General features: G+C 30.6%; 1 protein-coding gene across 2 annotated transcripts; it reads left to right on the top strand.

The window, feature by feature from the left end:
- The first annotated feature begins 812 nt into the window (after window positions 1–812).
- LOC112595747 (trichohyalin-like) lies at window positions 813–23,090 on the top strand. Of its 2 annotated transcripts, none has more exons than XM_025341046.1 (6): window positions 813–1,769; window positions 15,568–16,366; window positions 16,446–17,417; window positions 20,263–20,524; window positions 20,635–21,244; window positions 22,491–23,090. In XM_025341046.1, the coding sequence occupies exons 1-6, from the start codon at window positions 1,318–1,320 to the stop codon at window positions 22,993–22,995; spliced, it is 3,600 nt and encodes a 1,199-aa protein (XP_025196831.1). In that variant the 5' UTR covers window positions 813–1,317; the 3' UTR covers window positions 22,996–23,090. The 2 variants fall into 2 exon arrangements, with proteins under 2 accessions (XP_025196831.1, XP_025196832.1); XM_025341047.1 differs by lacking the exon at window positions 813–1,769 and adding an exon at window positions 13,116–13,197.
- Window positions 23,091–24,168: the final 1,078 nt, after the last annotated feature.

Here is a 24,168-nt window from a genome sequence, read left to right as displayed (position 1 = left end):
AAATTTGAAAAATAAAACCAACGGGTTTAAATCGAACAATAAATGTTTTTGTATTATTTATGACATCAGTGAGAAACAAAAAACGTTATGTTATAACACAGAAAATGTTGTTTTCGGTATCGCGGATGGATTTTGGTTGCTCGACCGTGATTATTGATTTTTAACTCGCGCAGACGCTCTTCCAGCGCGGCTCTTTTCACTTTTTACACGTATAACGAGTGCGTGGCGCACAGCTCTTTACACACACACGCATCACACCTCCAACACTTTTCCGCCGCACACGACGGTCACCACCATCTCTGGACGCTGGACACTGTACAATCGTTTGCCGCTGTGTCGTTTTCACAACGTTTGCGGGCACATTATTTTTATCAACGACGTACAGTCGTATTTTTATAACAACGGCAATATAATAAATCTCTCCCGTTTCACGCGCTACCATATCGCTGTGCGCACACCAATCATCGTTTATTTTCCTATTAGCTTTTATAATAATTACTATTATTATTATTATTATTATTATTACTATTTATTTTTCCACTCTCGCGTGATTCCCATGTACCAAAACTAATCCATCAGGCTAGCCGTTACAGGCCTACAGTTAGTGCGATCTCGGCGACGGCGGCAGCTGCGTAGTTATTTTCGTTGGCCGCCGTCACCGTAGCCGTTATCCCCGCAGTCGCTCCAATCCTCCACGGCGCATGCGCGCGCGCGAGCCTATAGTGTCGCGTCCCTTTCTTGTGCTCACGTATGTGTGTGTGTGTGTGCGTCTGTGTAAGTGACGAATCAGCCACGATAACGTGTCTCCGACGCCGGCCGTTTAAATCGCTGTCGTGAACCCAACGTCACTGCATCAGCCACAGCCACCGGCGTAGCGCGTTTGTTGCTCCTTTTTTTGCTCACTCGCTCTCTCTTGCTCGGTGTCTCTTGCTCGGTGTCTTTTGATCGGTGTCTCTTGATCGGTGTTTCTTGATCGGTGTCTCTTGATCGGTGTTTCTTGATCGGTGTTTCTTGATCGGTGTCTCTTGATCGGTGTTTCTTGATCGGTGTTTCTTGATCGGTGTCTCTTGATCGGTGTCTCTTGATCGCGAGGTTAAGTTACCAGAATAACAACAGTGGTTAATTTATTATTAATATCGTGCGCGGTTCGTCAACAAATTCAATAAGTTTACTATACTCGATAAAATAGGCGGGTATCTCGCACTCCACGCGCCACGCCGTACAGTGGCAAAAGACAAGGCAGTAATACCGAACGTCACGCGTGCTCATCATTTGCTCAGGCCCGACGGTAGTGTAGGTCCCGCAGAGCGTACCACAATGCTAGTGACGCCGATAGACGCAGTGGACCGACCCGACGACAAGAAACGGAGTCGTCAGTCGAAGAAACTCGAAGATGGCGGCGGAGGCTGTGACGGCAACATTGGCGGAGGTAATGGCAGCAACATTAGCGGAGCTGATGGCGGCAACATTGGCGTACGTGATGGCAGCAACATTGGCGAAGGTAATGGCAGCAACATTGGCGGAGGTAATGGCAGCAACATTGGCGGAGGTAATGGCAGCAACATTGGCGGAGGTAATGGTGGTGACATTGGCGGAGGTGATGGCGGCGACATTGGTGGAGGTGATGGCGGCGACATTGGTGGAGGTGATGGCGGCGACATTGGCGGCGGTAAGAAACCCCGCAGGCGGCGGAACCGTCGGAAGCGTCAACGACAACAGACCGAAGACGACCAGGCGGCCGACGTCGTATCGCACAAGTCTCCCACAGGGTGAGTATCCAATACTGTCTATTTCATGATGTACAGCCATAGGCGTAACTAGACCTTAAAGTTAGGGGGGGCTTCACCCCTAGAATTTTTATTATAAGTAAATTAAGTGGGAGGCTCTGCCCCCAACCCCCCTCCCACCAACCCCCTCCAAACACCTTACATTCATTGATTATACATATAATATGAATGTAAATTAATATTTAATTATAAAACAAATAATAAACCAAGTGGTATTGAGGTTAAATATTTATATATTAACATATTATTAAGTATTATTTTAGATATAAAGAATTTAACGATTTTTAGTTTATTGACAACTTCTTAGTAGGGAGTATTTGTGTAGTAAAAATTACACAACATGATACGTCTTACACAAGATCATTACATACAATAATATAGTTTAAATTAATATTTTTCCAAGATATTAAATAAAAAAAAATAAAATGATATTTTAAATTTAAGTTTAAAAATGTTACTAATATTGGCGGGAGTGTGGGACTAGGAATTATGACAGGAGGGGCTAAAAATTATGTTGGGGGACTAAGCCTCCCAAGTTCCCCCCTAGTTACGCCTATGTGTACAGCGTTCAGGATTTTTATAGCATAACGCGTTTATATAAGCCCCATTTGCTTAGAAATTTATAATTACACATTTCCTGTATAATTACGTCGTTTTTAACGTATAGAGATTAGATCAGCATGTAGATTTTCAATGTATAACTGTGTACGACCGGTACTTGAATTGGAAGAAAAATAAAAGTAGAGGGGCAATGTAATTTAAAAAAAAATAATTGATAAAATATTTCATAAAGAAGGTTCATTTATCGTTCATATTAAACATTATTATTATAAATGTATTTAAAATAATATACAGTTCATCGAAATTGTCTTATTGTAGCTGTTGCTATTACACATTATAGACTGGGTTCAATACCACTTAATTTATATTAATATAATATGTATATATATATATATATACATACATTGATTATATATGCTCAATGATATATATATATTATATTGATCAGCAGTATTTGAGAACTAAATAATTATCACATACGAGTTGTGCGTTGGTAATAAATATTTAATCAAAAAATATGTTTGTTCGTTATTAAAAACGTAGATAAGAATAAATAAATAAATAAATAAATGAATAAATAAATAAGAAATCTAAACGATATCTGCTGTGCAGATGGAGTTTTTGTTGCTGGGGTGGCTATAAATTATAATATAATATTATCGTTCTAGAACATTCTTTGAAAACATCGTATGGTGAATTTGTGTGACAGCAGGCCCAGCAGGGTACTAACTATATATTATATACACATGTATTTCGGGTGGAATTTAGCTGTTTGTTCGTCTGTACACAATAACCTTCTTAGGTATACCCAAGGGTGCAATGGTTAGAATAGATATTGTGTCTTATCGGACGGCCGTCTTTTGTGAATAAAAATTCTTTACTGGGATTAATAAAGAATGTTCTTGACCATTCTTTGAAAACATCGTATGGTGAATTTGTGTGACAGCAGGGTACCAACTATATATTATATACACATGTATTTCGGATGGAATTTAGCTGTTTGTTCGTCTGTACACAATAACCTTCTTAGGTATACCCAAGAGTGCAATGGTTAGAATAGATATTGTGTCTTATCGGACGGCCGTCTTTTGTGACTAAAAATTCTTTACTGGGATTAGTAAAGAATGTTTTTGACCATTCTTTGAAAACATCGTATGGTGAATTTGTGTTACAGCAGGGTACCAACTATATATTATATACACATGTATTTCGGATGGAATTTAGCTGTTTGTTCGCCTGTACACAATAACCTTCTTAGGTATACCCAAGGGTGCAACGGCTAGAATGGATATTGTGTTTTATCGGACGGCCGTCTTTTGTGAATAAAAATTCTTTACTGGCATTAGTGACATTGTACCTCGATGAGGCGTGAAGGCGGTAGGGAAGATATTGTGTGCATTATATATCGATATTTCGAATGGAATTTAGCATTTGCCAGATTCCGGCTTAATATTTGTTCAAGAATGTTCTTTATAACGCGCAGCGAGAGATTGTCTATTGTCGACCGAATATTTAATATTACAGTATTATAGTAATAATACAGTAATATATAATAATATATAATATTTTAGTCGCAACGAGTTTCACTCGATGTTATCACGTCAGATAATTCTTTAAAATAAATAACAAGTTATCGGGTTATTAATTAATTCAATTAATTATTTAAAGAAAATCGATAATACCATTTATAATGAATAACAAATCATTAAAATTATTATGGTATCACTAGCTATCCCCGTGCATTTTGTTGCCTGTACAAAATGAGTCAGTGTTAATTTTTGTTGCCAACATTATAAAATGCTAGTATTAAATTTGGTGTAATGTGTGGGATAAACAATATTTTTGGTTTTCTGATTAATTTTATAGATGATATTTCCGACATATCAACTTTACATATCTATTCATCCAGCGTCGGTTTTTTTTTTTGTTGAACAACTCTAATTTTACGTATTTTCTTTTCATTCTGGACCCAAAAGCAACAACTCATAAAGTTCCAATAATTTTAACCAAAAACAATGAAAACGTTTTGTTCTGTTGTATAATCTTTAAATTTATCTATGTACCGCACGGACTAAGCCTCCCAGGCTCTCCGATACCCTTATTACCACAATTAAGTTGTATGAAAATATATTTACAATTTTATGATACAAATCTTTAAGATTCAATCTATATTACTTACTCTAAGTTTAAAATGAATCGTATTGTTTATTTAAACGTAAAATTTAAATAAATTACTGTTAAGAGACCATAGTACTTTCATTTGTTTTTTAAAACATGAAAATACACTATTTTATGAAATTATTTTTTGTCAATCACCATACCAGTCATCAACTGTAATTACTAAATAACAAGTTGAACCAATAAACAATTAACTATACATTAATTAAAAAATCAACCATTATAGAGAAGTGGTTAAAGCCATTTAAGTAAAACAAAAATAAAAACTACGATCAATGATAGATTAAGGTAAAACATAAACAATATAATACTAATTATTTTTAATTAGTACTATTGTAATTCGACCGTTAAATATACTATTATTCATAGAATACTTATCCCTTGTAATTGTTATCTTGGTGCAACATTGCGATATAAATGAACTTACAGAAATATTATATAATCGCGCTTGTAACTTATAAAGTTATAAGTAATATTACCAAAATACTAAGGATTATTAAACAGCTTCCTGTCGACATATATATATTTTTTAATTATGATTATTTGTTAATAATAAACGATGATGTCTGGTATCTGGTGCATTTTATAATTAACGAAAAGTTCAAAAATTTGAACACTTAAACAAAGTAGTTTAGAGGTAGGGACGAAGTTTTTGAAAAATTAGTTGAGGTTAATACGTTTTCAGCTACATTTCTTACGTACCTAATATGTATTATTTAATAACATTGCTGTTGTTTTGTATACATATAGTAGATATGTATTAATTTAGATATTGGAAACAATAAAAAAAAAGTTGAGGTACTCACAAATCTTCCCCTCAATTCAAGTACTGAGTAAAAGGTAATCACCAATAATCAAATATTATTTAATACTTACATTTTATTGGTTAGTAATAAGTATTAGTATTAATATTAGTATTCTTAAACATATTTTAAGAATATTAATTTTTGGATATAAAACAAATATAACTATGTACAAGAGGTATATACCTAAACATAATATTATATTTTGTTTAAAATTATTATTTATTATTCCATGATAAATAATCTATTTTAAAAATCTAAGTGACAACTATTGTACATTGATAGGTATTATAGTAGATAATAACTCTCACTTCCGCACAAAACTCTATATCTATAATTCTTATTATACATTGATATTAATTATATAATGTTAGTCTAATCGGTTGGAAATGGCTTAATAATACAAGGAACTATCGATGGTGAGTATAATTTGGAAATCCAAAGTAAATATTTTGATTAATGTTGTATTTGCAGCCTTTGCAGAATATTATAGATAATATGATTATAATAAACTAAACCGCTAACTATAAAATATGTAGACAAAGAGGTAAAATTATTTTTCTGGCAAGTTGTTGTGGGTTATTGTATATTATCAATTTTTGTCGTTAACATGAATTAATATAGTAAAATCAATATTTAGTATACGCAAACAACTCAAATAATAAATTTAAGTGCTACATTAATCATGTGTCCTGATATGATAATATACTGATCCCACAACTAACGTGGCGATTATTTAGTCGGATGTTATTTCTTGCAGTTAATAATCTAGTTTATAGTTTCTATACAATTATAGGAGAAATATTCAAACACTGTCGGTAACCAATTATAATTGGCTTCAAAGATATTTAGAATTTTTGTACCTTGGTGCTTAATTCCTTTTAACTTATTCTATAAATGAACTAAGTTCAATATTGATGAAAATATTTATTACGATTCTAATTTTTAACTTTCAAATTTAATAAGCTCAAGTTGATCGTGGTATAATTTTTGCCACTCCTATTATTATCCATATTGTACACATAGCACGGTATACGTTCGTTAGCTGTTAAGATTTTGATACTGCCTATTTTCCTATTTAATATTACTTTGTATATGTGTAAAAATAAATTAAATTGTTGGAACCATGATAATATTGATGTTTAAAAATGAAATATACCCGTAGTAACCGCAGTTAAAATCTATTGTTACAAAATAAATTCTATTGACAAATTATCATTGTCAACGCCTATATTCTAAATTTTATCATTTAAATCAATGCAGTATAAGTAATTTATGCTTACAGCTTCGCGAGTTTAAAATGTTTATTTTATACTTAGTATAAATGTGGAAAATTAATGAAAAAAATTATTCTGAGTTATTAATGCTAAGGTTACGTTAAAAATAGTAGATTATATTATATTAATAGTTCAAGAATATTATGTTTTACGATAAAATTTAAAATTCAATAAGAAGATAAAATACAGTAGAGGGTCTCGTTGATTCGAACGAGATTGGGAAAAGAGATCATTCGGATTAACGATTTGTTCGAATTACTTATGACTTGAAAAAAAATCAATTTTCTTGCAGTTTAAATTTTGAAATTAATCTTTATCTATACTGCAGTATTAATTCATAAAATTCGTTATTAAAAAGCACAATGAATACAATAAAAAATAGATAAAATCATTATAATTATGTATAAATAGCCAGTTAATAAGTACATGTATTGCATATTATTATTAATTATGATACACGTGTATGTATATTAGTATAGCGATGCGGCAATTTCCAAGTTCGTTCGGATTACTAAGACCCTACTGTAAATAAAATTTGACGTAATTATAAATAAGGTATCTAATTATTTTTTTTTAATTACCGCTTGGGTCTTATACTCATACCCAGTGATTTTGCAACTTCAAATTTTTTGTAATAATAACTTGGGTACCATTTTGGTATAACAATTCATCCTACTATTCTTGTTTATTGCACAATAGATGTGTTGTTTTAATTGAGCGTACACTAAATTATTTAATCAATACATTTTAATATCTTTATTTTTATTTAAAACCATTGTTATACTAGATAATTAATAAATAATAATAAACATACGTATTGAATTAGTTTTTACTTATAAATCACAGTCATAGATATTAAGATGATAATATGACGTATAAAATATTAAAATATTAAATAAATATGAATTTAACTTGACTTGTTATTTTCTTACGAATTACTCGAAAGTGAGTACCATAATATTTGTATCAAAAGTTAAAATATTATTTTGCGGTGACAAGTTGAAATGTCTATACATAAACTAGCTATAATTAATCATTCGGTGACAATTATTAAATACTTACTCTTTAATCTTAATAAACTTCACTTTTTAGAAATAAAAATTAGTTATGTATATATTATGTAATTTAATTAAATAGGAAAAACAAATTAAAAAAAAAAAAATTAAACAGTTATCTACTAAATTTAGATTAGCAATAGCAATTAATTTACAACTTAGAAAGCATAAAAATAATTACATATTAATAGCAAATTGCTAATAATTATTAAATAATAATAATTGTCTTATATCATAAATTAATATCTATAGCTATTATACTCGTAATAAATTATGTACACAATTATGCTTAAATAAAATAATGCTACCTCAGGAAATTACCTCCCTCTCTCTCTCTCACTCTCTCGTATTTACCTCTAAACACGCATCCGATTGCCGCGCTGCATATAAATGATTACTATAAAGGAGGTAAATTACTTATAAGTTATATTACTTTATTCATACATTCATTGAACTGAAGATTTATAGCATTACTAGATAGTCATTAGTCGCCTTGGAGATACTAGTGAAGTCCATAGTGTAGTCGTTTTGGCGTTTTTTCTCATCTTAAAAGTATATTTTTACACTTAATTTACACTGATAAAAATTGAAGAACGTTTAAAATTAGTTTATGACGAAAAAATTATTTTAACAGATGTACAGACAGAAAATAAAATTAACTTTGAAGCATAAAAGTCCATTTTGACGGCGTACCATCTTATTTTGTAAACATTAACCTCTTATGTCTGATATGAGAAATTTAAAAATGATCCAAGGTGATTTTAATCGCCTTCAATGTTTTTATATTGTTTTTAAATAATATTATGAAATAGTGGATCAGATATCTAGTATGTTTTATACATCTACGTTCCACGACTTACCTGTTGGCTGTCAGCCAGTCGCGGTATATCAAAACATATTTATTGTCGCGTAATTTGTTACGATAAAAATATTAATAAATAAAATGCATAATAAATACATAATTATAATATACGCACGAATCGACGCGCATGCACTAAATTTAAGTTTAAATGTTTAATGTACACCGGCTAGATTCATAGTCGGTAACACTCGAGTCTCCTGCGCACGCGTCTAATAATAGTTAACAGCGGCGACAAGCTAGGACCGCCGAACACCGCCGTTGTCGAAACATGAGATATACCGCCGCCACGAGTTTATAATTAATCGCATTCGCGTGCTTCGTTAATATATAATTATTTTTATGACAATGTATTATTTTGTAAATTATTTTAAACGTTATTGTTATGCGCACGTGTGGAGACTGATTTGTGTAATTTGTGGACTGAAAAACATTTTTAAAAAGTAGGTCTTTCCTATGAATTCATGAGTATAATACTAAAGACCTATTTCAATTTTCAATAGCATAGTTGGAAAACAAGTAGCGACATTGCAGTAAAAATGATTGAAACTTACATAGTTTTTTAATTACTTGTTTTTTTTCTAATCATAGATTACAATAAATTTAAATACATTGAACAGTTATTAATTATAAGTCTACATAAGTTTAGGGACCGACATTATATGCATTAAAAATTTACGAAAAATGCGCGTGCATTTATGAATTTGTCATTATAAAATACAAGACTCCACATAAGTTTTTTATATAGCAATATTAGAAATACATCATTATTTGCATAAATGTTTAGAGTTCAAATTTTGACAATATTAATTTATTTTGTTGTATTTTTTCTGCTCTTAAAGACAATGATATATATGAGTAAACTAAAAAAAAAATATACACACCACTGTAAGTTATTGCTACATTTAGAAACTAAATTGGTAACCAACTATTTTTTAATCGTATTCCGTTCAGAATTATTTTTTAAAAGAGATGAATATTTATTATTGAATTTGAAAACAATAGCTATTAAGAACAAACGAGTTTGCCGTCTATGAGATAATGAAATTCGATACTTGTTACATTTTTTGATTATTATAATTTGCACAAATTTTATTAAAATTATGTTCCTCAAGTATATATTAAGACAAATATGTATTGTTAAATTTTAATATTATTAAAATATATGCATATTATGCAATATATAGTTTATAGGCAAAATGTACTATGTTTATTAGCAATATTGTAAGCAAATATGCATTAGAAATAATTCAAAACTTTAAATAACTTTTTAATTATTAAAAGATAATCAAAATAATTATTTTTTGTTGTATAACTAATTTCGTTAACATTTTAAATTTTAATACCTAAAAACAAATTGTGCTTTTATAAATATTTTAGATTCTGAGAGGAGTAATACTTTTGTATTGATATTTTACAATAATGTGTTTGAAAAAGAAAATTTTTCTGTCATTTACATTTGCATTTATTGATTTGTAAAAATACTTAGATTTTTAACTTGAATATGTTTTTTGATAAGTAGCAGGGCAATGAATCAAATTGGTGCTTTGTTGTAAATGAATTTTATTAAAATTAGTATATTCTATGCATGATATAATTTTCAAAATATTTTAACTAATTTTGAGCTATTTATATAAATTTGAAATATTTTAATTTTATTTCTATACATTTTGATAAAAAATATATTTGGTCGATATAGAAGCAAAACAATATTAATAATATAGGTTTCTCATAAGTTGTTACTAAATTAATTTGAAAATACTAAAGGTACACACTACATAGGCATATTTTGATGATGAATTTTATAAAATTTCAAAATTTTCAAGTTATGTGAATACAGAATATGTGATTAATATATATCGTTATTTAAAACTGTAAAACCATGTTTAGTAATAAATAATTTAACGTTATTTATTTATAATTATTAATTCCATACCGACATATTATTATACCAAGTATTTAAAGTCAAATGGTGTGCTATGTTCGTAGTACTTATTTATCATTTAAAATTAGTCGTCTTTGACAATAATATTAGGAAGTTAATAATACGAACATAATATGACGTTGTATACGTAATAGTGAAAAGTTTCAAATTCCCGTGAATAATATTTTTTAAATTATAACAAAATATCTAAAGTTGTTATTTTTTATTTAAACACACTATTTTTTCAACAATTTAACTTTAAATGTTTATAAAAAGTAAATGGGGCATAAATAATTTTGTTATTTTTAGAATTATGTTAAATTAACTTTCAAAAACCTTATATTTAAAGTTACAGTGTCTTGGCTAATGAAATTGAATAGTAATAGTAACATTGTTACCTAAAAAATCTTTTTTATATTTTTGAGGATTTGATCAATGAAATCAACATTTGAACTTTAAACTAAAAACGGTTAAAAACTTCGAAAATGTGAAGTAGGAACTATAAATAATTTAAAATGTATCTAAAAACTATAAAAATTAATAATAATAATATATTATAAAGAAAATAATTAATTTAAGTAATAGTGAAATTAAAAGTTTCTAAGGTTTAAATTTTTTGAATTATACCAGACCAAATTAATAATAGTTAAATATCAAACGTACTCAACATAGTATGCCAAAACTTTATGGAAAATAATTGTGGGTTTTTACTAAATGTCCTTAATAAATCGATTAATAACAGTTCTTGTTATAGCTAGTATTATAATTTTAAATAATGAGTGTAATATTATTACTACTTAAATACTATACTTAGTAAATACTTTTAAGTTAAATACTATTAAATAAGTCATAACATTTATTTTGCTTAAGTCTTTAGCGGGTAATATACTTCAAATTTGATCACGTATTTATAAAGATTGAATTAAATAGTAATTATTTTCAGAGAATTTATTTAGATAGAGTCGTATTATTTTAGAATTTTGATTCAGAATGAAAATTGTGTCAAAGTAAACTGACTAGAATTTAATGTGAGTTAAATTGTTTTATAAACTAAAAGTTTTAATATACATAATAATATCATAATAATTATTTATTGTTTATTGAACTATTTAAGTCTACCTATACTAAATAATTCTATACAATACATCAATCGTCATGTATAACTAATGACAAACGTTTCGACCCACAAATTGATACTATTTAGTTTTGTTTTCGTTCGAAAGCATAAATCGTAAGTTCTATACTCATGGATGGCAGCTACCCAGTTTGTCCAGGCAAACATGTTGGCAAGATATTGCAATTTCTCGCGGAGCCGCTTAAACATTATGTCTATACAGTTAACGGTTCCATACTTTTTCTTTTCTTCCTACTAAATTTTGAGATAGACTAGATCGATATCGACCGGTTTGGATTACACGCATTTATTGTGATACAAATATCATGTGATCAGGATTTTCGTGGACAAAGAATATTGATTCGTTGGCATCTAGCTGTCATCGGCCCACTTGCGTCGTTTACAAACGCATTATGTCACGAAACCTTTATCAGCAAAGTTTTTAGTAACTTTAAACTTCGAGGAATTCGATTGATTAAAATCAGGACTGTTAATTTAATGCACTTTAAAATTATTGAATGTGCATAAATAAAGACAAACTTACATTCTAAAGCACTTAAAAGACGATAAATTACAGTATTTAAAAAATAGTTAAAATAATATTTCAAATAGATCATTGTCGAAATTTATTTATCTATTAGTTTATGCTATTCTGTCGTACATAATTTAACTATTTATAGTACTCACTATACTATTTTTTGTATTTAAAAATAACTATCGTATTTCCAAAGTAGAACGCAATTTTTATTTTTTTTTTATTTTTATCGAAATTCGTAAATATTTATTTAATTGAATCAACGTTCACAAGTCGAATTCATTTAGTTTCATATTAACTCGATTGATTATTGTTGTGCATGCATATTATAATAATATAACTACACTGTATTCTAATATAAGATATACAACCAGTGATTAAACCCGCATCCATATGGTCAAATTATGACCACACACACACACTCACACACACACACACACACACACACACACACACACACACACACACAACACATTTACTGTCTGTGTAATGAGTATAATATTATGATATAGTGTGTACATGAAATATACACAAAGCGCTTACACTTTAAATTCGACGACGATCGCCGAGACTGACGACGGAGGCTTATAATATATACTTACGACTATAACCGCAAGTGTGTATATAATTAGAAAAACACTGCATGTCCCTTCACCCCTTCCATACTCACCCGATGACCGCCGAAACCGTCTTCTTTTTATCCGCCGTTCACTACTGCAACAATACGCATATGTATATAATATATATATATATACAATATACATGAACGAGTAAAAAAGTACATTTCGTATTGTGATATATATCTATATTATACGCGTATATCGCACTCGTTTATAAATTAGTTATTATTAGTAAAGTGCGGTGGCGGCGCGTATTGGCAGCCGGCGGCGGCACGCCCGTCTTAGAACTTTGGCGCTCATTGCCATTGACGTCGTCGGCATTGGATATATTATAATATTAGGTACCTCTACGCGGCGATACGAATTGATGCATCGTTCCGCAATCGCTACACCGGTGTTAAGTCCGTCACTTCGGTCGCGTATCGTCCGTCGATTATAATTCAATAATACACCTATACAAAACACGATATCGTCACATTATTATGTAGGTACGTATTATTATTATTATTATTACCATAATATTTTTATTGTCATCATATTCGATCGAACGTCGATACTACGATATTACACATTCGTGATTCGATACGTTTTTTTATTACATAGATTTTGATTAAATTACTCGCGTCTTCTGTTATTAAATATTGATAATAATTAATAAACGTCGGCGTGCGAGTATAATCAGGTTAATAGTTTTTAATGGACGACCACGACCGTAAAATTATTAAGAAATACGAATTAAATAAAAAAAAATCTACGACAACGAATACTGGAATACAATTAATTATACTGTTACAATGCATCAAATCGAGCTGAAGTCTCACGTAATATAATATTATGAACGTAGGCATTATTGATGTTATTAATTTATATATATGTACCAACACACGATTTACTAAATATTTATAAGTACTATGATTTATGATTGGGCATTAAAAATAAAATTGTAAACAGTATTTTTTTAATTTGATAAATAAAAAAACAAAAACAAAAAAGTAATAATAATCAACTATTACCTTAATAAGGCAATTATTATTATAATAATATAAGTATTAGATGTCAAGTAGGTTACTACGATATGTGTGATAAATTTTAATTCAATGATATAACATTGTATAGGTAGGTACGAAAAACAATTCTGAGCTAAGTCAGTTTATATCACTAAATATATTGTTTGCCAATATTATTTTATCTAGTTTTAAGTAAGACTATGATTTTTGTATTTTTTTTTTTGTGTGTTTCTTTAATCGTGGTTTCAGATAGATAATAGATAATTTGATCTATCAGACTTTTAGTATTATAGCAGATTTATATAATTTTTTCAAAAATATTGTATTTATTATATAATTTGTATTTCATTATTAAAATAATATATGTTTTTATCACATTTTATCAAATTTTATAACACAATATTAAATTTTAATAACATTTTTCTGTAATTGCCATAAAAAAATAAAAATATACTTAAGTACCTACTTAAATAATATTTTTAAATAAATCAAAAATATTATTGTGTATAGTAAAAATTCATATTAATATAAAATACATAAAAATTTAAGTTCCCACAAATGATGTTTTTAAATTATAATCAAATAATTAACATATTATTATTGTTATTTATCGTTTAAACAAGTAATTTCGTCCAAATTGGAACTTAACATGTCTATGAAAAAAAAAATTGACTATTCGTAAATAGGTATATTTATTAAATTTCATGATTTCAGTATAAGCTATTCATGAAGAATCTTGAATTAAATTCATATTTTTTTCGATTATGAAAATAAGTACTTGGATTTTTAAGTTTAACTTCTCTAAAGTACAAACTAGATTTAATTTTATAACTAAAACCACCCTCATTTAAAAAAATTGAAATATTTTATTGACAAATCAATTTATACTCATTCACAAAAAAAAAAGAATACATCGTGATAAAATTAATTTATTAAAGCTTCGCTCAGAATCTAAAATACAATAGTGTATTACACAATATAGCATTTATATTAATGGATTAGGTTTTTTGGTCTTTGTAGTGTACAGAATGAGTGTTTTATTTATTATTCAGTTAAATAATTAAATAATAATTACCAATAATATGGTAAAATAGTCCATTAATTTCTCTTGAATCTTTATATTAAATAAAGTACATTATATAAAACAGTATAAAGGTAAATTAAATGATTTGCTTTATTATTTAAATTATTTCCTAAATTAAATTTTTATACTATAATTAAAGGAGTTTTGGGACTTTAAAAAAATTATAGATAATTTTATTAAAAAAAAAGTTAACTTATGACATTTAATTAACCGTGTAAAGTTTAAAAGTTAAAAACAAGGCAATAATTTTGTATATAAAACGTACATATACGTTGTATATGTATTAAAGGGTTAGCAGTAGTATTCAAAGAGTCTTATATTTTAATAAATTCTTAACAGTATTGAGCAATAACTAATAAGTTGTATTGATGCTATATAGTTTTTTAATTTTGTTTTAGTCTTTTGTACGTAAAATATCAAAACAAGTTCATAAAAAGTAGCGAATAATACAATAATGTTATGAATGATTGACAAGTGATTTTAGAGTCAAAAAATTCATTGTAACAAAAAAAAAAAAAAATAAAATAATGTTTTTGAGTAAACCAACATTTTTACCAAATCAAAATATTTAAATTTCAATCAACTCAAACTGCAACAATTTTTTAAAAAATTTGGAAAATTAAGTCAATTAAAAAACTGTAGTTATCACTTATCAGTGGTGTTCTTGTAGATCGTTTAATATTATGATACATTACAACCAAGAGAAAATGTATTTCATAATATATTAACACTATTATTTTAATATTTATTTTTTTACCCGTAGAGACAATAACTATAATCAAACTACCATTACGGCTGAAATCAAAGACGGACCCATCGAAGCCACAACGGGTGGTGCTGTCTCGGAGGCGGCAACACCCCAGATCGCGGTGCAAGTGGTCAAAGACGCTGGCAGTGCCAACGGTGTAACCACTGTAACAGAAACCACTATAGAGAACGGCACCAATAATATGGAAATGCAGATTGATGATGAGATCGATGAAGACGACGGCGAACGGTATTCGTCGTATTCAATGTCATCGGCGGAAGACGAAAACGGCAGTGACGGTAGCCATCAGGTCCCTGTTACAAAAGTTACGTGCCACGAAGACGAAATTGACTGTAATAAAGACTATAAAACTCAAAGCAAAGACCAAAGTTGTAACGGTGCTGCGGCAGACGCGACCGCTTCGCCACCTCCAGACGTCATAATGCATCACAACAGCCACGATGTCATCAAGCGGAAAGGTTCGCGACGAGGCCGTCGCAAGCGCCAGTCGTCCATTGCCGTTGCGGCCGTAAGTGATCCATCAGACGTCCAGATGATGCCCGCGGCCGGTACGGTAGGAGAAGAGGAAACGCCGGTAGAGATGAACGCGACGAGTACTGTAATCGACACTACTACAACCGACCCGTCGACCAACGAAGATAACACTAACATGAAATGCAGCAGCGACGACAACACTGCCAAAATCGTCGACAGCGATGCTATCGACGATGGTACGACGGTCGTCGAAACCTCCTCCACTAATGACGACAGTAATCACCAGTCCACGTCGACGACTGAACTGCAAACACCAGAGGTATGGTCTTCGGACAACGGGTTAATTGTATTTCATTGGTTTCCCCTTAATGACACGTTTTTTTTTTCTTTCTTTATAGCGGGCGCATACGGCAAAAATATACCCAACTTACGGAGTGGCGCTTTTGGAGCGGACGGAAGACATGGATGGCGCCGTAGCACATGGTATCAACGTGGATACTTCAATATTGGAAGACTTCGAGTGGAAACTCAGCGAGGTGCACCGGCAATGGAAATACCGCCTGTTGGAGCAAGAGCGTAATCTGTCTAACGAGATGAACAAGCGGCAACGCAACGTGGATGAAGAAATAGAACGGCGGGCATTGGTGCTTGCGGATGAGATGGTGAAACGCGAACACAGAATGGCCGAGGATATAGTGGAACACGAGCGGCAACTCAAGAGCGTGTTAGTAAGACGGGAACGGGATCTTGATGAGCGGACGCCCTCGGAAGCGATCAGACGTAAGCATGAGTTAGAGGCGTCGGCCAAGACCCAACTAGACGAGCGGAGACAAGCGTTAATGGCTGAGGTGGAGGCAAAGGCGGCCAAGCGAGAGAGGGAGCTCAAGATGGAGACAGAAGAGGCGATGGCAGTGGCGAAACGTGAGCGCCGGTTGGCCGCGGTGGAGGCTGCGAAACGCGAACGGGACGCCGTGACGACGGCGTTAACGGAAGCTGCGAAGCGAGAGCAACAGATTTTGGCGGACGCGGAAAAGCGGGAGCGGGATATCAAGGCAGAGGCGGAACGTCGGCAACGGGAAATGGTCGAAGCAGAGGTGGCCAAGGCGGCTAAACGGGAACGCGAACTTCGGGCAGAATGGGCGGCCCGGGAACGGCAACTGGCCGCTGAGTCGGAAGAACGTGAACAGCGTGCGGTGGAGGCAGCTGAAAGGCAGGTGCGTCGGCAGTGGCGACAGTCGGAGAGGGACGCAAAGGCTGAGAGCAGGAAAGCAATGGAGGAACAACAGGAGCGGGCTGAGCGTGAACTAGCCGAGGCACGTTCGGCGTGGGAACGCGAAAGAGCTGACCGAATCGCCGCACTGGAAACAAGAGTATGTATACGTTTTGTATTGCCATTTCAGTGTGTGGTATGATAAAAGTAGTTTTGTGCAAACCATCAACTAATCGTTATCATTGTGGTTAGTGTTTTGTGTCGATAAATACCTGCGGTGCTAAAAATACTGCACGCGTGACTAATTTTTCTTCTTCTTTTTTTTCTTAAATTTCGTCAATGTCATCATAAATTTTTAAGAAAGTCAAACAAAATTATAATAAAAATTTGGGACATACGTCGTTTAGTATTATTGTACGAGAAACACAATTCTTTAGTAACGTTATACTTAATATCGTCGGAGTTCCCTGAAAGAAATTTTAAAATATTTACATTTTACAATTTAAAATTGTTTAGCCAAATAATGTTCAATGTTATGCTCCTTATAATCGCAATTATAGATATGTTATCTATAGTGGAGCAAAAAATCACTTAACAACATGTTATGGTTACAACAAAATGTTGCAATAATTAATTTTAATGATTGATGACTATGAAAATATCAAAATATAACGATTATAAAATAGTTATCGCTTGAATTTAACATCAATTTATTAAAACAGATATAATTTAATTTTTAAGGTGGAAAGATTTAATGGTTGATATTATAGTGATATGTTTTGAAAATTGTCTTGATAGCTGTGGTTAAAAAAAATGTCGAATTGATATAAAATATGTCTTACATTTTTCCCTCATAATTAAAATATGAATATTTCTGAAATTAATATTAATATATTTTTTTTTTGGCTAAACTAACATAAAAATATTTTACCAAATTCTGTACATAATAATTAAATAGCACAGATTAGATTTAATATAAAAAATAAAATATCATAATATTTTTAAAGATCTGAGTAATTTGTATTGCTTTTATGTATTAATTTCTTTTTTTACGTTTAACATATTGTATAATTTCAGTAATTTCTAAATAATTTCGTTTCCTTCTTTAGTTCTATTACTAAAAATTGGAATGGTATAAAAACATTTTTTTATTTCATGTTACTTTATTAAATTTATTTATAACTCATCTTAAGTAAAACTTATTAAAGAGTTAATTTATAATAGATATAGTGTTTATCTATATATTTTAGTACTGTTTTCAATTTCTTTCACCAAATAATTGACACGTTAAAAATTGACTCGTGAAAACAAAAATAAAAACGTAATCTTATTTTGTTTCAAAATAGTAACGATGTATTAGGTACCTACTTATTATAGTTTAATTGATATCATCTATGCTGATTCAAATAACATAGAATTACAATAAATTAAAATCAATAAAATAACTTTTTTCCATAATTTAATAATATATGATATCTAACTAATAAACTCATATAAAATTTAAATAATAAAAGGTATGTATATACTGTAAATATAAAGAAATCTAAGTATATATATTGTATATTATATTATCAACTTTATAATGGCTTTTTCTAAACATGTTACGATACTAGAAAACAATTTATTGTGCTAAAACAGATTATGATTTTGTGCTCAAACGTGTTGTGTGTTGGAATAAATTTCTTAAATGTGTTGTAGTCCTTTATATATTGTCAAAATTTTAAAATTTGAACAATTAAAATATAATTAATTAATTACCTACTAAATGATAATAAATATCTTCAGAAAATGTACTATGTATTTTTTTAGTTATAGTTATTCTATTATAATTATCCAATAATTGGTAAATGTTTTTATATGATACTTTAAAATTCATAAGTTCTAAGTATTTATATCATATTTATAATCATTTGTAAAAAGAAAAAAAAAATTAAGGTGTAATTTGACTAATTAACGAGTTAAATATACCTTTGTAGGAATAGTGTGTTTTTTAATTAGGAAATTTAAAAAAAAATTCAAGCATTAAGCAATATCTTTTATATTTAAATGTTATCATACAAAGTCTTAAAATTATATAAAAACCACATTATATAAATAAATAGATAAAACCATACATTTTTTTTTAAACATTTCATCACTTTCTTGGCATCAATTAGCATAATATATATTGTACATATGGTTAATTCAAGACAGTCTTAATTTATGCGCTAATAATAAGTATATTTGAAAATTCAAAAATAATTAATCTAAACATATTACTCAATATTGTCAACTATTCAATATCATTATAGTAATGAATACTTATTTTTTTGTTTTCCCTTGATATTTTAAAACAAAGGAAAAAATATTTTTATTTTTTTTAAAGCACTATACTTAAATTTGATTATCGTATTTTTATTTCTGTTTGCGTTCAATGTAATTACTATGTTATGATTGAAATATTTAAATTTTAATAACTAATAGTTACGCTTAAAGTTATACTAATACCAAATAAATTGTACTAACTTAATATATTTTTATTAATTTTATAATTCTTAAAAATTTTAAAGATTGCTGTATAATGTTTACGTATATGGTATATAGATTTATTATGGGTAAATTATTTTAAGAGAAAACTATGTCTCCAAATAAAATAAAAATTGCTTCAAGTTAATCCACTTTATTATACCTTGTGGTAGGTGTGTAATAAATTATATTGATTATTTAACACTAAAATATATGTGAAAATTTATTAATTATTGTATATTTAATAAATATATTATACTTATTATACAGCTATGATTTAATGAACTTCAGTATTTTAATATTCTTTTGATATATGTTTTTCATAATAAAAATAGTTTTACTTTCAAAGAAAAAAATAGTAAATAAAACAATTTTCATAAACGTAGATAAGATATTCCACGGTTTGCTATACTTAACAAAATCACTTTGTATTTTACACGTCAATCATGCAAATGTGATCGACGAATGAAGTTTATATAATTACAATTGTTATTGCGCAGTGGGCTGAGCGCATGAAGGATGCTGTTCAAGCGGAACAAGCTAGGGGAGAGGCAGCAGCGGATGAGTTACGGCGCACCATTCAAGAGGAACATAAGCTAGTTGTGGCTAGTGCCAAGGTAGAGGCGGCCGCCGAGGCTTGTAACAAAGCTCGGGCCGAAGCAGATGCCGAATTGATTAAGCTGCGCCGAGCTGTAGACACGACGGCGCTGTGGTACGAGGACTTACTTGACGAGGCTCGTGCTGAACGGGACCGATGCATAGGTAAGTAAAAGACGGTCAAATAATATTATTACGACAGTGAGAAACTGCTTCAATCGTTAATTATTTTAAAAATAAAGCATTAACTGATTGTACTTTGTGTCTTTGCGTAGAAAGGGCTGATGAAGCGGAACGGAAACATTCAGAAGCGGAACGTCAACTGTTAGAAGCGGAACGGAAACAGTCAGAAGCGGAACTGAGACAGTCAGAAGCGGAAATGAAAGAGATAGAAGCGGAACGGAGACAGTCAGAAGCGGAAGATAAAATGAGAGAAGCAGTACAGAAACAGCGTGAAGCGGCATGGATCCAGTCTGTAGAGGAATTGAGGGCGCTGGAAGCTGAAGATGCCCAAAAGAAAGCAGAGAAAGATATGATGAATGTTTCCAGATGGTTGTCGGAAGTGGAGAGTGATCTAGCCATAGCTAGGAACAATAATGTCAGCCTGGAAAATATGTTAGCACAGTCAACCAATCGGCAGGTAGAAGCTGAGAACCAATTGCGAGAGGCAGAACAAAAAGTGATCGAATTGGAAATACAGTTGGCCGCCACCCTGGCGGGGAAATATGCTAATAACCGTAACAATGATGAAGACAAGGAAGAGAATAACGATGATGACGATGACGGGGACATTGAAAGTACAGTTACAGGCTGTGGTATGGCTACCGACGAGGATGACATGAATGGTGAAACCGAGCCGAAAAGCTGCTGCGCTCGGGCTGTCAAGTAAGCTTACTTGTTTACATAAAATAATATTATGGTCGTGTCATTTGGGGGGGGGGGGGGGGCTTAATATATCAATTTTTCTTATATTTTCTCGTTTACCTTTGCTCTTAACTATGTAAGGTCAGTTACCCTATTATTACTTTTTTATAGTATTCTGTGCTCCATCTTTTTTTTTAGTCAATTATAATATAATATACTAATAACAATGGCTATTTATAAATACATTTAATTCTGCTATACTGTATGCCGAATTCGTCAATTATCTTTGTAGGGTCTTACAATAACTCTGAACTAAATTTCCTTTACAATTTTTGATTGATATCAATAATAAATGATGATGACCCGTAGTAATCATAGATGTCTGATTCTTCTTATTGTCGAAAAACTTCTTTCCGCTGATTTTTTTATCATATATTAAAATAGTTATTGACTATTCGTTAATGAATGTTTTTCTTAAAAGCATTTGAGGATCATCGATTAATTTTACATTTATTAATGGTTTGTAAAGATAGATAATTATTTTCGACATTAAATATGTTCGATATACTGCTCTACGTGTACTTACACAATACTCGAATGTATTCACATTTAATAATCAGAGCCCAGTATATTTAATAAGATAAATAGATAAAAAAATTCTAGTTTTTAATTTAAAAATGTATATTTTGGGTATATTTAAGGGTTCAAAATTAAGGGTAGGCTCGGACATATCAACTAGACATGCTTTTGGTCATTTTCATTGTCTTTGAGTTACTCATTTTTATAACGTGATCTATTCGTTTCAACCTACTTTTTTATTTTGTATATTATTGACAATTTACACAATTCATACACTTTCACTAGGTAATAAATTCAATTTTTATTTTATTCTTCCTAGTTACTCCATATATTCTCACGTTAATTTTGCTTTTATCGTTAAAATTCGACATAAAAATCTTGCTATTTATTTTAAATGATAGCTTAGTGTTTACCAAATAGAAAAGTGTACATTATATGATACAGTTTGATAATTATGGACTCATAAAAAATAAATTAACATTTAATATTTCTATAGTTTAAAATTTTATTATGCATGAGTACAGAAGGTAACTTAAAGTAGGTATGTGATAAGAATTAAAACATTCTGATAAGTTACTCGTAGAATGGCTGTGCATAATCAAAATTTTTTTCATACCACTTACTAAATTTTAATTATTGATATAATAACTGTACAGTGTATTAAATATAAAATGTTATGTTGACCTAGGAAACGAGTTGCACAACTGATTGTTTCACATGGTCAGCGTATGGAAGAGCAGCGTGAACGGCATGCGCGGCAGATGCGTCGACAGTTGGAGATGTTAATGGACCAACGCCAACAGCAGCAGCACCATCAGCAACAAAAGAACGAACAACCCGAACAGTCCCAACACCAAAAACAACCCCAAAACCAACAACAGCAAAAGGAAGAACATAAGCAGCAACAGCAGCAGCAGAAACAGGATGAGCAGGATGAGCAATGGCAACTTCAGCAGCGAAGACGTCGACCCCGCGGAGGTGGAGGCGTTAGTACAGAAAAAACGGACGCAGGCAGTGACCGCAGACAACAACCGCGTTCGTCACCGCCTCCTTGCAATGGCGGTAGCGGAAGTAGCAGTAGCAGCCGAAATAGCCGACGCCGGAATAAGCATCGGCAACAGCAACAGCAACAGAGCCCAAATCATCAGGGACCTTCGATTCCGCTTAGACCATCTGACAGACCAACCGCATGACAAACGACGAACGCCGCTAATTTTTCATATTTTGTACTCGTATGATAATTGTTTTTATTACGTGGCATGAGCCCACGTTTATTTATAATTATTTATTTACGATTTTATTAATTTGTACTGATTTATTGGGTTTTTTTTTTTTTTTTATAATGCGTGTATTTCAAAATTACTTATTTACTATTACTACTATACTTATTATATTATATAAACATAATTATATTATAAGTACACCGTGGCCGCTGTCGTTAATGTAAACCGGCCACGAACACGCCCCTCAGAGACGATGAGTTTCTCAACCCTCACCCTAAATCACTTTCCTTTTTTCATAATAAAAAACTTAAAGCACATGGAATACGATTGAATATTGTTTGATCTACACACGGCTTTTATTTTATTCAAGCAGCAACTAAATCTATATACACATACATTATAACTATAATTCATAAGTAGTCATATTAAAATAGTTAATATTTTATAAAACTATTAACAGTAAGATGTCTATTGCCTATTTGGCTAATCGAATACCGTAGACTGAGTAAGAAGAGAGTATGGCTGATATTAAACGGTAAAATAACAAGAGGAGTAAATATACTTTTTTGTAACATTGGTCTAATATATTACATCAAGTAAAAAAAAGTTGTATAATTTTAGGTACCACAAAGGCACGTAATCGTTAAATTTTGAAATGATATTGGTAAGTTTATAGAGATGAACAGTGGCTGTTTATTTTTAAAAATAAAATAATTAATTGTTCTTGTATTTAGTCATGTGAAAAATATTAATAGGGATATTATCATTTAATTTTTAAATCATCAGTTATCACTCTAATCTCTAAAGTATAATCGGCAAACGAATTGTGATATCTAAATTAAAAACAAGCGCTGCCGTTGGAAACTGACTCCGTTGAAGTTTTTATCGTGTAGATAAATGCTGTATTATATAATATTAAATACAGAAAATCAGAATAATTATTCATTCTCACGAGTTTACGATTATACATTTACAAATGTATAATAGTAAATTTTAATTTATAATAATTATTAATTATAATTGTATTACTTTTGTGTACTCGACCACCTATGACAATTAAATATACAATTATACCGAGAGTAATGAACGTTAAGGCGTTGTGTATAGGCAATATGGTATTACATTTATGGAGGAAATGAAAAA

This window comes from Melanaphis sacchari, unplaced genomic scaffold (assembly GCF_002803265.2).
Source record: "Melanaphis sacchari strain LSU unplaced genomic scaffold, SCAv2.0 Contig29_pilon_pilon, whole genome shotgun sequence".
Classification (NCBI taxonomy): domain Eukaryota; kingdom Metazoa; phylum Arthropoda; class Insecta; order Hemiptera; family Aphididae; genus Melanaphis; species Melanaphis sacchari.
The sequence above is the reverse complement of the archived record's forward strand: the minus strand, read 5'-3'. Positions and strand labels throughout refer to the sequence as shown.

Excerpts from the sequence above, each read along its gene's own strand:
- LOC112595747 (XM_025341046.1), top strand. The coding sequence starts at position 1,318 with ATGCTAGTGACGCCGATAGACGCAGTGGACCGACCCGACGACAAGAAA. Across the intron at positions 16,367-16,445 it reads CTGAACTGCAAACACCAGAG|CGGGCGCATACGGCAAAAAT; the intron begins GTATGGTCTTCG and ends CTTTCTTTATAG. Across the intron at positions 17,418-20,262 it reads TCGCCGCACTGGAAACAAGA|TGGGCTGAGCGCATGAAGGA; the intron begins GTATGTATACGT and ends GTTATTGCGCAG.